General features: G+C 42.6%; 1 protein-coding gene across 4 annotated transcripts in view; it reads right to left on the bottom strand.

Moving 5' to 3' along the window:
- The window catches only part of mtmr1b (myotubularin related protein 1b), a 94,701-nt gene that overhangs the window by 68,056 nt on the left and 12,759 nt on the right, over positions 1-13,886 (bottom strand). For all 4 annotated transcript variants that reach the window (XM_043705114.1, XM_043705117.1, XM_043705116.1 and 1 more), the window contains exon 2: positions 5,196-5,301. In XM_043705114.1, the coding sequence (XP_043561049.1) occupies positions 5,196-5,301 (106 nt within the window). The remainder of the gene's footprint in view (positions 1-5,195; positions 5,302-13,886) is intronic.

Here is a 13,886-nt window from a genome sequence, read left to right as displayed (position 1 = left end):
CCTTCAGCTAGATAGCCGCACAGAGGGCGAGAGCAGAGAAATCAAAACCTTAAAAAAAATGAAAGGAGTGGAACACTGGCAGCATAACCTCTGATGTTACTTCTGACGGGATTCAGGACAGCAGCTTCCTCATACAGCTCAGGTTAAGTGCAGAGGGCAGTCGGGCCACTCTTAGCCATGATTCCTCAGCTCTGCGGTTACAACTCTGAGCCGTCAACCTTTCAACCTGTGCCAATGAGGAGTCCCGGGCTTCCAGAGACAGATTGCCAAGTGGGACACTGTGTGGAGAGAGGCAGGAAGCTGCAAAAATTAGAAATGGTCCTGGGCTTGGTTTTTGTTTCAGTATTTTTTCAGTCCTGGGCCCAGTATTTCAGTTCCTTGATGCTGGAGGCCTGAAGGTGAAGGGAAACGAAGAACAGCCAGGATAGACTGAGGTGAGCTGTGGTGAAATCCCCACAACTACCTCGCCCAATGGGACACTGCAGGAAAGACTGCAATTGGTCCTCATCTGGGTTCTGATCTTTGGGGTGGTGATGGACAATGGAGCAAGACCCGATGTGGTGAGGAATGGGATCAGGCAGGGGACAGACAATCTCAGCTCCTGTGGACTCAGTCTCAGCTCCTGTGGACTCAGTGCAGCCTTTCTGCTCCGTCTGGCAAGATTAAAATAATTAGTTCTGTTTTGGGACAACTAATCATTCATGAGTAGAGTTGGTCTGATATCTGCCCCATGCCACACTGTCACAAGTTTGATTTTAATAGAGGCTTTACAAAAGGGATGAGACCCCTTATTTGAGGGGAGGGTCACTGTCACTCAACTGGAAATCCAGAATCTCGGCAGATGTGGCGAGGGCATGGACTCAAATCCCAAAACATAGCAGCTAGTGTCAGTTTGAGTTCAATCAAAAAAATCTGGAATTGAAAAATCAGCCTCAGGAATAGTGACCTCATTCATTATCATAAAAACCCACCTTGGCACATTCGTACTGAAGAAGGGTCACTGGACCTGAAATGTTAACTCTGATATCTCTCCACAAGCAGGCCGCTGGACGTGGTGAGCTTTTCCAGCAATTTGTGTTTTTATTTCTGCTTCACTAATATTGTTTTTCTAAAAATTCATTCATGGGATGTGGGCGTCGCTGGCTTGGCCAGCATTTCTTACCCATCCCCAGTATCCAAGAGCAGTTAAGCGTCAACCACATTGACATGGGCCTGGAGTCATACGTAGGCCAGACCAGGTACGGATGGCAGCTTTATTCCCAAAAAAGACATTAGTGAACTAGATGTATTTTTCCCCCAACAATCAAGAACAGATCACAGTCATCATTAGACTCTTAATTCCAGATTCTTATTAAGTTCAAATTCCACCATCTGCCATGGTGGGATTTGAACCCAAGTCCCCAGAACATTACCTGGATCCCTGGATTAATAATCTAGTGATAATACCATTTGGTCATCACTTTCACTTCTGGAATCTGGTAACTTGGTCGGGCCTAGGTGGGACTCCAGATCCACTGCAATGTGGTTGACTCTTACCTGCACTCTGAGAAGGCCCTAACAAGCCACCCAGCTCGATGGACATTAAAGATGAGCTGTCTTTACCAGAGATGGCCACATCCCATCAAAGAACCAAAAAGACAAACTGACATAGATGCAGGGCCTAACTCCTATCTTGAAGGACACCCTAAACAAAATGGTCTCCACAAATATGGCAGCCAAACCAATACCCGCGGAGACTGGGCACAGGGCACCTTGTTTTGAAAATGTCACAGAGTCTATCAGAAAAGTGTGCTTAACATATACCAAGTTCTACTCTGTCAGCTGCACCAGCCTATGGAAAGATTCTTTCTGAGGACACAGATTGATAGAGATTTTCAGAGTGTTCCTGTCAGCAGTCAAGTGTAAATGATACATGAAAAGTAAATACTGGAAATTAGAAACTAAAACCAGAACTTCTGCAAATGCAGAGCAGTCAGCCAGTATCTGTAAAGAAAATGGGCAGATTACCCCTCCTGGTGCATGCCCTTGATCAAAACAAAAATGTTAGAAATCTATTTAGTAAAGTAGGAAACAGAAGGAAAAAAAGCAGAAAAGTGGAAACGGGTTTTAACTCTTGGTAAAGGACTGGAAGAAATAAGAAAGGAGATCTGGAGCAGCAAACAACACAAAAATGCATAAAGGTGACTGTCTCACATAGGCCTCAGGCACTGGAGAAGGTAAAAAGACATTTGGTGTCCCTGCTGCCCTTACACAGTGGACTGCCTGTGGAGAAGAATAGAAAACAGAATCCTGGAAGAGGGTAGTGTTGGTATCTTGCTAGAAGTGGTGAAAGAGGATCTGGTGAAAGTGGCAGCTGATGGGTGTTGATGGTTGGGGAAAGGGGTTCCTTGGCAACCGCTGTTGAGAGGAGAATGAGCACGGTGGCTCGGGCAATGGAACAGACCATGTCAGAGATACTGACAATCATCATGGAGAAGAAACCATTGGGAAAGGGTGGGATTTCAGAAATCCCAATATGGACAGTGGAGTTTTCAGAGCAGAGAAGATGTGGAAACTAGGATAAGGAAATGTCATCTTTGCAAAAACGTGGAATGGGAATAATCCAGACTTCTTGTGAGATCCTGTGAATCTGCAGTAATGTCACTGCCTGTAATGGACAGAGAGATGTTTGGGAAGAATCTGAGACAAATACCATAAAATTATTGGTCAAATGATATGAAAGATGTTGTAAAGCTATGATCAAGTCAGACAGTATAGATAGGGCCATTCCTGTTGGTAATGGGAGCACACAACAGAGGTATATTACACAAAACACCAATACAGCATTGAAGAACCAAGTGTAAACATCTATTCAAAAAGGAATGAGTGGGGAAAAATCCAGCAATAAATCATCAGACAACAGACAACAGACAAAAAGAAACTACAGCAATTCGTTTTCGTAAATTTAGATTTGAAGGGAAGAACTGGTTGCAAAGTTTAATCAGTTCTTCAAGTGTATCTCAATCAGGTGTCACAGTGAAAGTGCTTGTTAACAGCACATTCCAATGCAAGGTTGATGCAGTCAGTTCTGTCGTGTCGTTGTCCAAATAATGAGAGTTCTCAGTTGTATTAAAGTTGTCTAGAACTTATGGGTTTGGGTTAGGGTTCAAGACTGTCAGTCCCCTTTCAGTCATTGGGATGACAGTTGACAACCATCTCAAGTATCAGCTGATCATGTGACAGCATCTCCACTTGACTCACAGAACAATCTCCCATGGCTGGAATATTACACAGGTAACAATGTGACAGTCAAAAGGTTTTCATAACCTATACATCCAACATAAAAGGACATCGCCTCCTCAATATAATATCATTCCTTTCTTGAACTAACTGGGCACAGACTTAGATTGTTCAACTCTAATATTCTAGAGCACTCATGGAGAAGCAATGAGATGGTGCTTTGCTGATTATACTATTTGCAGTCTCACTTGCAGCATTGAACAAGACCATCCAGTTGGTTGCATCTCTTCGATAATTTTGCTTTGTCTCACATTTCCAGATTTTGTCCATAACCCCATAAGCTCCTCCACCTTTGAGTACCTCTCCAATTCCTTAACACTACTTAAGGAATCAGCTTCCACCATCTTTTCAGGTAGTGGTTTCAGATTCCAACAACATGCTATCTGAAAATGTCTCTTGATTTCCTGTAGATCATTTCCCAATTACATGAAATCCAGGTTCTCTAGTTAATGACTCACCTGCCAGAGAAAATAATTGTTCCTACTCGTCTATCAAACTCTCGGGGCATCTTGAAGACCTCTCTTAAGATTGCGTCTTAACCTTCTCTGTTCTGTAGGGGGCAGTACTAATATTTACAACCTCTCTTCATAACTTCAGGCCCTCATAATAAGATCGCATCCTGAGTCCTCTCGAAGAGCTTGACAGCTTCCTGAAGTGTAGAGCCCAGTATCATCCACCACACTCCAGCTGAGATATGAACAATCATTTGTACACTTGTGACATTGATGCATTTGCTTGCATATTTCCACTCTATAAACATAAATGACCCATATTCTTTTTCAACCACTTTATGAACTTGCTCTGTCACCTTTCGTAGGATTGGTGTATATGGACACCAGGATCTCTGGGCTCATCAGACTTGGCAATATTTTGCCACTTAGTGTACCATCTTTCCATTTTAGATCCCCAAACAGCATCACTTCACAACTCTCTGGATGGAACCCTATCATCCATTTCACCAGCCTACCCTAGGTCATCCTGAACACACTAATTATCCTCATCTACTTTCCAAAGTTTGGCATCGTCTGAAAGCATTATAATTGGTTCCATGCATTAGAGTCTAGGTACTTAAAAAAACTGAATAGAGTAATGGATCTAAATTACTCCTTGTGAAACACCACCAGAAATTTCTCCCAGTCTGAAAAAACACCCTTTGCCACTACACTTCTACTTCCTGTGTCTGAGCCAATTTTGTATCCAAACCATCGGTTTACCCACCCATGTTAAATGGAGGATCAAACACCCACTGCTTCGAAACTTGGTCAACATCCTCTATTGCCTTATTAGTTCTGTAGTTGAGTAAATCCTCTTTAAAGAGGAACACAAATAATGGATTTTCTATCCTTCACCAACCGCACTGCCTCTGCATTTACTGCTTTCATTGCATGCAACACTGAAATATTTCAACCTGCTGTAAATGAAAGCATTTAACTAAATTATACTGTGCTACAGACACCAGTGCTGAGCCTTACTCCAGAACATCAATCTAAAACACAGAATGTAATCTGCATCACCTATTAGTTACCTTCTTTGATGTCATTAATACTTCTATAGTAAAAGCAAGAATTATTTTCCATATTTTTTATGGTACATAAATCAGGTCAATGCCATGAGACATTAGATCTACAAACACCAGAGTGTAACAACATCCATCTGTACCCACAGTGAAGTCTTTATTGCCCAAGTTATGAAGCAGACTGTGGAGGGTGTTAGGGAGATGCTTAACCAGCAGGAAGGATGATTCAGAAAATGACCCTCGCACAACTCCTGCTAATTACTTGGACAGGCACACAAAGCTTTGCTGATAGTGGCAGGGTATTTTTGAAGAGGAGGCAAAGAGACAGAGGAGAGAGTTATTGTGAGAAACAGACTCTAAAAGACTGCAGGTGTTACGATTTTAAACTGGCATCACTTACCCGGTAATCTTTGGAGACGTTATCTGGAGCTGCTGTCGTTGAAAGCTGGGTTGAGATTGTAGCAGCAATGAGCTGTTTACACCATTCAACATGAGATCCTGGAGGGCTGTTCAAACAGGAGAAACCATCAGGCTCCATCAACAACGTTGGCAAATTAAAACCAGACCGCATCAGTGTATTATCACTGTTAATAACTACTTTGACTAAAATCAAAGTCCCAACTAATCAACATATTTTTAAGCACAGGGCCATCCTCATGTGTTATATCTGCAGTCTGATCACTAACTTAATCGCACTTTAACAAGGTATAAACAGCTGGCTGATGAGTTGACTTGTCCTAAAATAGTGGAGCTAGGAGTCTTACAGCATTCCTCTGAGCCAGAAGGTCCTGTGTTCAAGCGTCACCTATTTCAGAAGAGTGACATAATACAACAGGTTGATTAAACAGGCTGGGGCTGTTTTCCCTGGAGTGTCGGAGGTTGAGGGGTGGCCTTATAGAGGTTTACAAAATTATGAGGGGCATGGATAGGATAAATAGACAAAGTCTTCTCCCTGGGGTCGGGGAGTCCAGAACTAGAGGGCATAGGTTGAGAGTGAGAGGGGAAAGATATAAAAGAGACCTATGAGAGGGTGGTATGTATATGGAATGAGCTGCCAGAGGAAGTGGTGGAGGCTGGTACAATTGCAATATTTAAAAAGCATTTGGATGGGTATACGAATAGAAAGGGTTTGGAGGGATGTGGGCCAGGTGCTGGCAGGTGGGACTAGATTGGGTTGGGATATCTGGTCGGCATGGACAGGTTGGACTGGAATCTGTTTCCATGCTGTACATCTCTATGACTCTAAATATCTAAAACAGTGGAGCTGTGTAAATCGGAATAAAGACATACTGTATTGCCTAAAATATTCCACAGGCTAGATGTGGGCAATTATCACTCATAACACAACTTACAGAAACTCTAACTTTTAGCAGTGCCTAGATGGGTGCAGCTCCAATATTACTTAGGAAGCTCGACACCATCCAGGACAAAGCAGGTTGCTTGATGGTACACCATCCACCATCTTCAACATTCATTCTCCTTCAGCACTGACACTAAAGGCAGCAGTGTGCACCAGGTAGGAGATGGACTTCAGTAACTCACCAAGACTCCTTTAGAGCACCTTCCAAACCTATGACCTTTACGAAAAGAAGGATAAAAGCAGCAGATGCATGGGGAAGACCACCACCTGCAAGAGCCGCCTCCACCCAGCTCCCCCAATCCCCACCACATCACACTCACAATTCTCACTTGGAACAACATCACAGTCCCTTCACTGCCATTGGGTCAAAATCCTGGAATTTCCTAGAATTGCATTCTACGGGCTCCTACATCCCAATGACTTCAGAGATTTCAGGAAAACAGCTCTCTATTACCAACTCCAAGTTAACTAGGATAGATCATAAGATATAGGAGCAGAATTAGGCCATTTGGCCCATCAGTCTGCTCAGCCATTCGATTACAGCTAATCTGTTTCTTAACGCCATTCTCCTACCTTCTCCCTGTAACCCATGATCCCCTTAGAAATCAAGAATCTATCTATTTTTGTCTAAAATATGCTCAATGACCTGGCCTCCACAGCCTTATGTGGCAATAAATTCCATAGATGCACCACTCGCTGGTTGAAGAAATTCCTCCTCACCTCAGTTCTAAAGAGTCGATCCTACACTCTAAAGCTGTGCCCTTGGGTCCTAGTCTCTCCTACTAATGGAAATATCTTCTCCACATCCATTCTATCCAAGCCTCTCAGTATTCTGTAAGTTTCAATCCGATCCCCTGTCATCCTTCTAAACTCCATCAAATACAAACCCGGAGTCCTCAACAGCTCTTCATACAGTCAGTTCTGCTATAAAGTGGTAGTTCCATTCTCGTACAATCTCGTGTTGGAAGGAAATCGCACAATAGTGAGAAAGCTGGTAGCCTTACACATCTGTCCGTGATGCGGGAAAGCGCTTAACCACAGTGGCGGGGGGAGGCATTTGTTCAGAAGAATTAAGGACATCTGTTCTTAGTGTCAATCGATCAGTGTAAATAAGGTGAGAACATTTGTTCACTTGTGGAATGTGTGGCAGTACTTCCTTCTCACCCCCAGGGCTCGAAGCGCATATATTTCACAGTTGGATGTCGGATAATTAAATTTTTGGTTTATATCGAAGACTCTTAACAAAACTCATACTCAATAGGAAAAGAACTTTTAATTTATTAAGCTGAGTGGAGTATGCACATAACAGAACAATCCTGATACATTTTCATGTATACCACACTGAGCATATTTGAATTAATGAAACTCAGTTCCGTAATCTTGACTGTTCTGGAAGGTGTCTGTCTCATTACCCTTACAAGCTAGGGAAACACAAAGGCTGAAACTGACATTGTAAGAAAGTTGGAAGATGTTCATGTGAGTGAGAGAGAGAAAACATTCTTCTGTAAATTACATTCACTGACTGAAGGCTTCAGGGACACAAAGTGACAGAGAGAGAGAGAGAGAGAGAGACAGACAGAGGACAGAAGCTGGTGGAAAGGTTAACCCTTTATGGTCTGATTTGAATGAACACTGTGTTGTCATGGATTGAATGTTTGCTTGCTGTTCCCTGGAGCTCAAGACCTGGGAATGTTATGAATTTAAATTGCATTTTCTGAATCTAAGATGATTTTAAAGGAAAAAGCCATTTATTAGGACAGCATTACTGGGTATCTTAGCTGAGCAAGGTTACCTTGTGACCTTTTCCACATAGTTTAGACTAGTTTCTTGTTATGATGTACTAGCCAAAGCAATTGGCCATTTAGCCTAGCTTGATCAGGGCTCCCACTTTGATGTGCATGTAGCTTAATTAGTCAGCGTACTCAGACATGTCAATGAGTTTCGCTTTCTCTGCAAACTTTTGCCATTTTATTGCTGCTTATCTGATTAAGGACATGTGGCGTTTTTGTAACTTTAATACCAAATTCTGTATAAAGACAGCTTGTTTGCAGCAACAAGGAGGGTAACCTGAGAGAGCTCTTAGGGGTAAGACCATTACTCTACTAAAAGTTTTAGAACCTTAGCTCAAGGCTGACTTGTAGGTATCTATGTTATTGTGTAACATTGATGCCATTGGTAAATAAAGGTAATAATTTAAACTAAACTGTGTGTAAGAATTTTATATTCCAGACTGCCACAGAGTACGATCTCCAGGGTGAACCAAGACAGGCTTAAAGGTTGAGTCCATCAGGGATTCCCTGAGCCATCTTGAATAGGTACTTTAACAATAGCAGCACCGTATAAACTGAAAGGGCTGGAATCACGTTATAACCAATACACGCTTTAAAAGTTTGCACTTTAGAAACAGTGTCCCCAGTTCGTTAATCCCATTACAGTGAATTTGTGTCAATGAAACATGCATTATAGCAGAACAACCTGTACGACAAGCTCTCCATCCCTGGAATCATTCTTGTAGACCTCCTCCAATGCCAGCACATCCTTCCTTAGATACGGGGCCCAACCCTGCCACAATATTCAAAATGCAGTCTGACCAGAGCCTTACACAGGCTTCGCAGTCCATAACTGCTCTAATATTCCAGACCTCTCGAAATGATTGCTACCATTCCATTTGCCTTCCTATCTGCCAACTGAACCTGCATATTAACCTTAAGTCAATCCTAAACTAAGACTCCCAAGTCCTTTTGTGCTTCATATTTCCAAAGCCTTTTCTCACTTAGAAAATCATCTATTCTCCTGACCAAAGTGTATAACCTTATATTTTCACACATTGTGTCCCATCTGCCACTTCTTTGCTCACTCTCCCAGCCTGTCCAAGTCCTTCTGCAGCCTCTCAACATTACCTGTCCCTCCACCTATTTTTGTATCATCTGCAAACTTTGCAACAATGCCCTCAGTTCCTTCTTCTAGATCGTGAATGTGTAACGTGAACAGTTGTGGTCCTAACACCAACCCCTGCAGAACTCCACTAGTCACTGGCTGCCAAGTTGAAAAAGACTCTTTTATACCAATTCTGTGCCTTCTGCCAGTCAGTCAATCCTCTATCTATGACAGCAGCTTGCCCCTAACACCATGGGCTCTTGTCTTATTTATCAGCCTGTTCTGCACCTTATCAAAAGCTTTCTGGAAACCCAAATTGATTGTATCTGTTAATGTAAATTTTGTTCCACAAATCTGGACGGCACAAGTTTCTGTACAATGGTAGATGCTTTATTATCGGAGAGCCAGCGAGAGATTCTCAATGTCCCCAAAGTAACCGTGCATCTACTTGTGGCGACCCTTCTCCATGAATCTCTGCCCTACACACAAAGACAATATATTTTATAGGAATTAAACAAAAGATTTATCGGTCACATGGGTGATTGTGATCACATAGTTTAAAGTAGATAATTATGAATTTACAAAGTCCGATGAATGTTGATGTCCAGTGATGTGTGAATGGATTACGGAAACTGATTATCGTGTTCTTCATGACTATGTGTTGATGGGAAGAAATTAAGGCAGAAGGGTTTTGCCTGCTGTAAATGGGGGATTCACATATCTATGCTAATATGGAGGGGAGGTTAATGGGGGATTCACATACCTATACTAATATGGAGGGGAAGACAATGGGAGCGGGAGGCAGTTTAACAGGGTTGTGGCCAAGGCTATCAGTCTTGTCTGGAAAGAGCAAATACCTCTGTCTGGGGCTACAGAGGGAATTCACATGTGTGGCTCCACTAGGCTCCATTTCTGAGAAACAGTCAGCCTCCCCCCTATTGAGATGTTCTGTCTGTATTGTAAGAGGACAGGCTTTCAGTTGATACTGCAGTAAGTCATTTGGTAATGGAATATTTAATCCTTGAGTCCCCAATATGTCCTGAAAGAGAAGCACAGCACAGAACTGACCCCTCTGTGGCATTTTAACTTCCTCAGTATCCACTGGTTCTCCTTTGTCATAGCTTTGAGTATTAGCTGCTAATCCAACCACTTGAACAAATAAAAATAACTGAAAGAAAATACCATTTTATTAGGGTGGCAACAAAATAGTAAGTACGCCACGGTGTACTGCCATCCTGCTAAAATACAGTCTTAACAAAAAAAACAAAAGAACTGCAGATACTGGAAATCAGAAACAAACAGAAATTTCTAGAGAAACTCAGCAGGACAGACAGCATCTGTAGAGTTAATGCAGAGTTAACATTTCGGGTTCAGTCACCCTTCATCAGAACCCTGCTACAATCTTCTTGGGGGTCTCATGTAAATACTGGAGATGGTCCACCAAAGCTCAAAGGTTGGTGATAATGTGTACCCAGAATATTGTGTGGCTGGACAGTCTGTATGCTGTCAATGATTGTTTTTCTTTCATAGAGTTTTAGTTTGAAAGTAGCTATACTGCATACATTTGTGACATCTACATTTGCAAAAATATGAAGATTTTACAAAATGCGAGTCAATCTCTCATGACTTTGCAGTAAAAACTAGGAGTAATCCTCAGATGAAGCAGCCTTAAGAAGCAGGAGTTAATTGGACCGAGCATACAAATTTCAGTCTCATTTTTAAAAATATACACTGCAATTTAATATTAATACTTTTATTTTAATAATTCAGCAATACTTTTATATCCTGAGTATTCATCAAATTCCCGTTTGCAAGTTACTATTCAGTCTGCTGCCATCATCCTTACAGGCAGCGTGTTCCTGATCACAACTTTTAATATGTGAAAAAAAAATTTCTTCTTCTCTGAGATTCTTTTCACATTTACCTTAAATCTGTCTTCTCTGGTTACTGACCTTTCTAGCACACAAACAAATTTCTCCTTACTTACTCTCTCAATACTTTCCTTGATTTTGAACACCCATATTAAACCTATCTTTAACCTTCTCAGCTCAAAGGAGCACAGCTCCAGTTTCTCTAATTTCACCTCTTACTGCAGTCACTCATTCCAGGCAGTTTTGTAAACGTGACTGTAATAATTTATCATTTCACATAAATTGACAAAATGCACGCACAATTCAAGCTTTTTAAAATGGATTGTAGCAAGACGGCTATTCTGGTGGATAAAGGTATTCTTCAGTGTATGTACGACGATGCCATTGGACGAGTGAGTGAGTGAGTGAGGACTGCAGATGGTGAAGACCAAAGTCAGAATGCTGAAGGGCTTATGTCTGAAACGTCAACTCTCCTGATCCTCAGATGCTGCCTGATCTGTTGTGCTTTTCCAGCACCACACTTTTCGACTATGCCAATAGAGGGTCAGTTAGTTCAGTTGGTCAAATAGCTGGTTTGCGATGCAGAGTGATGCCAATAGTGTAGGTTCAATTCCCGCACTCGCTGACGTTACCATTAAGGCCTCTCCTTCTCAACCTCTCCCCTCACCTGAGGTGTCATGACCCTCAGATCAATCTCATCACCAGTCACCTGTCTCCAATGAGAGAGCAGCTGTATGGTACTATGGGGACTTTACCTTTTTATCTATTAGCAAAGTATAGGTTAAAGTCACCACAGTCTTATCACCACAGTTCTAGGCTGCTCACTCATTAGAGAGAGATTCAAATGCAGGCCTATACTAATGCAGACTATGTGGTTCCCTGAGCAGACTGTCAAAGACATTTGGCATAATGTCTCATCACCAGAATTTTAATACAAGCACCAAGACATCGCTTGGCTGGTGCTGAGAAAGGCACAGTCTGTGAGATCCTTCATGTAAATCCAGTCGGTCTGCACCTCTGGACACTGCCCTCGACATGGCTGGGGTGTGTGTGTGTGTGTGTGTGTGCTAGAATGTGCCTTTGCAAAGGAAGTCTGGAGAGAGATGCAGTGGGTTTTGTCCAGGTTCATCCTGAGCAGCTCTGTGACACAGGACTCTGTGCTGTATGGTCTGTTCCCCAGGAAGCACACTGAGACAAACATTGACTGTGCCTGGAGGACCATCAACTAGGTGAATAAAGCTCCTTGGTCTGCCTGAAACCTGTTGGTCTTCCAGAACAAGGAGTTGACATCGACTGAGCATTACAGACTGGCACATTCCAAGGTCCAGGACCTTGTGCTGAGGGATGCACTAAAGCTTGGGGCAGCTGCTGCCACCAAGGCACAGTGGGGAAAGACCGCTGTCTGAGGTCTTCCTGTTGAAGTTAAATGGGGGCCCATTCAGTAACGGACCCGCCTGGTGCCTCAAATCTATGGCAATATAGTCTGGTTCAAGTAGGAGATGCCTTTGGTTTGTTCAGATAGAGGCAAACTCCAATGTTTGTTTTGTTTCTTTACAGAAACAAACTGTGTTTATGACTAAGTATATATAGAGAAAAGATATCTTTAATGAATAAAGTATTTTTGAAATTTTTAAAAATTCCAAAGACCTGCCAGCCCCTGCTGTTTGTCGTTCTAAATCCGGATCACAATTCATGCTCTCCTCAGGATCATTCGGCGGAGGCTGAGGGGAGATCTGATAGAGGTTTATAAAATCATGAGGGGCATGGATCGGGTAAATAGGCAAGGTATGTACCCTGAGATGGGGGAGTCCAGAGCTAGAGGGCATAGATTTAAGCTGAGGGGGGAAAAATTTAAAAGGGACCTCAGGGGCATCTTTTTCACACAGATGCTGGTGCATGTATGGAATGAGCTGCCAGAGGAAGTGGTGGAGGCTGGTACAATTACAACATTTGGATGGGTATAGGAATAGGAAGGTTTTAGAGGGATATAGGCCAAGTTCTGGCAAAGAGGACTAGATTAATTTAAGATATCTGGTCGACATGGACAAGTTCGACTTAAGGGTCTGTTTCCATCCTGTATATCTCTATGACTCTCTAAATGGTGTTTGCATCCAGTCCAAGGTGTGCTTCAGTTGTTATTTGCCCATACTCATATCTCTATGACTCTCTAAATGGTGTTTGCATCCAGTCCAAGGTGTGCTTCAGTTCAGGATAGGACAGGACCTACCTTGCCAAACAGCATGCTAGCACTGGCAGTGCAGGCCAGCACACAAACTGTGGCAACCTGGAGAAAGTGGAGACTTCCCCTTCCACCAGAACTCCACAAGAATCAGCAGCTTCAGTCATGGCAATGAGAAGTATGGGCAAATAACAATGAGTCAACTTTGACTTTTTGAACAAAGGAAGAAGCATTACTTTGATGTTTTGGAATTCCAGTGCATATATTTTGAAAACCAGAAAGCAAATTGAAATTGCATTAATCTAAGGCATCACATTATGATTCAGGGTATAACATTCCCCACTCATTTCTGGCCACAAAGTCAGCACAGAGTTATTTGGCCATAAGTAAGGATTTTATTCTGGTTTCGCCATCATTTTAAACTCAGCATTGCACAGCAGCAACAATACAAATATGCACAAGTCTTGAACACTAAAGATATTCCAACTTGCTTCGCAGAAGCGTTACAAAACAAGATATAACACAAATTTCTGGATCAGTGGTGCTGGAAGAGCACAGCAATTCAGGCAGCATCCGAGGACAGGCAAAATCGACGTTTCGGGCAAAAGCCCTTCATCAGGAATAAAGGCAGAGAGCCTGAAGCGTGGAGAGATAAGCTAGAGGAGGGTGGGGGTGGGAGAGAGTGGCATAGAGTACAATAGGTCAGTGGGGAAGGAGATGAAGGTGATAGGTCAGGGAGGAGAGGGTGGAGTGGATAGGTGGAAAAGGAGCTGGGCAGGTCGGACAAGTCCGGGCAGGTCAGGG

Source organism: Chiloscyllium plagiosum, chromosome 15, assembly GCF_004010195.1.
Source record: "Chiloscyllium plagiosum isolate BGI_BamShark_2017 chromosome 15, ASM401019v2, whole genome shotgun sequence".
NCBI classification, from domain to species: domain Eukaryota; kingdom Metazoa; phylum Chordata; class Chondrichthyes; order Orectolobiformes; family Hemiscylliidae; genus Chiloscyllium; species Chiloscyllium plagiosum.
The sequence above is the reverse complement of the archived record's forward strand: the minus strand, read 5'-3'. Positions and strand labels throughout refer to the sequence as shown.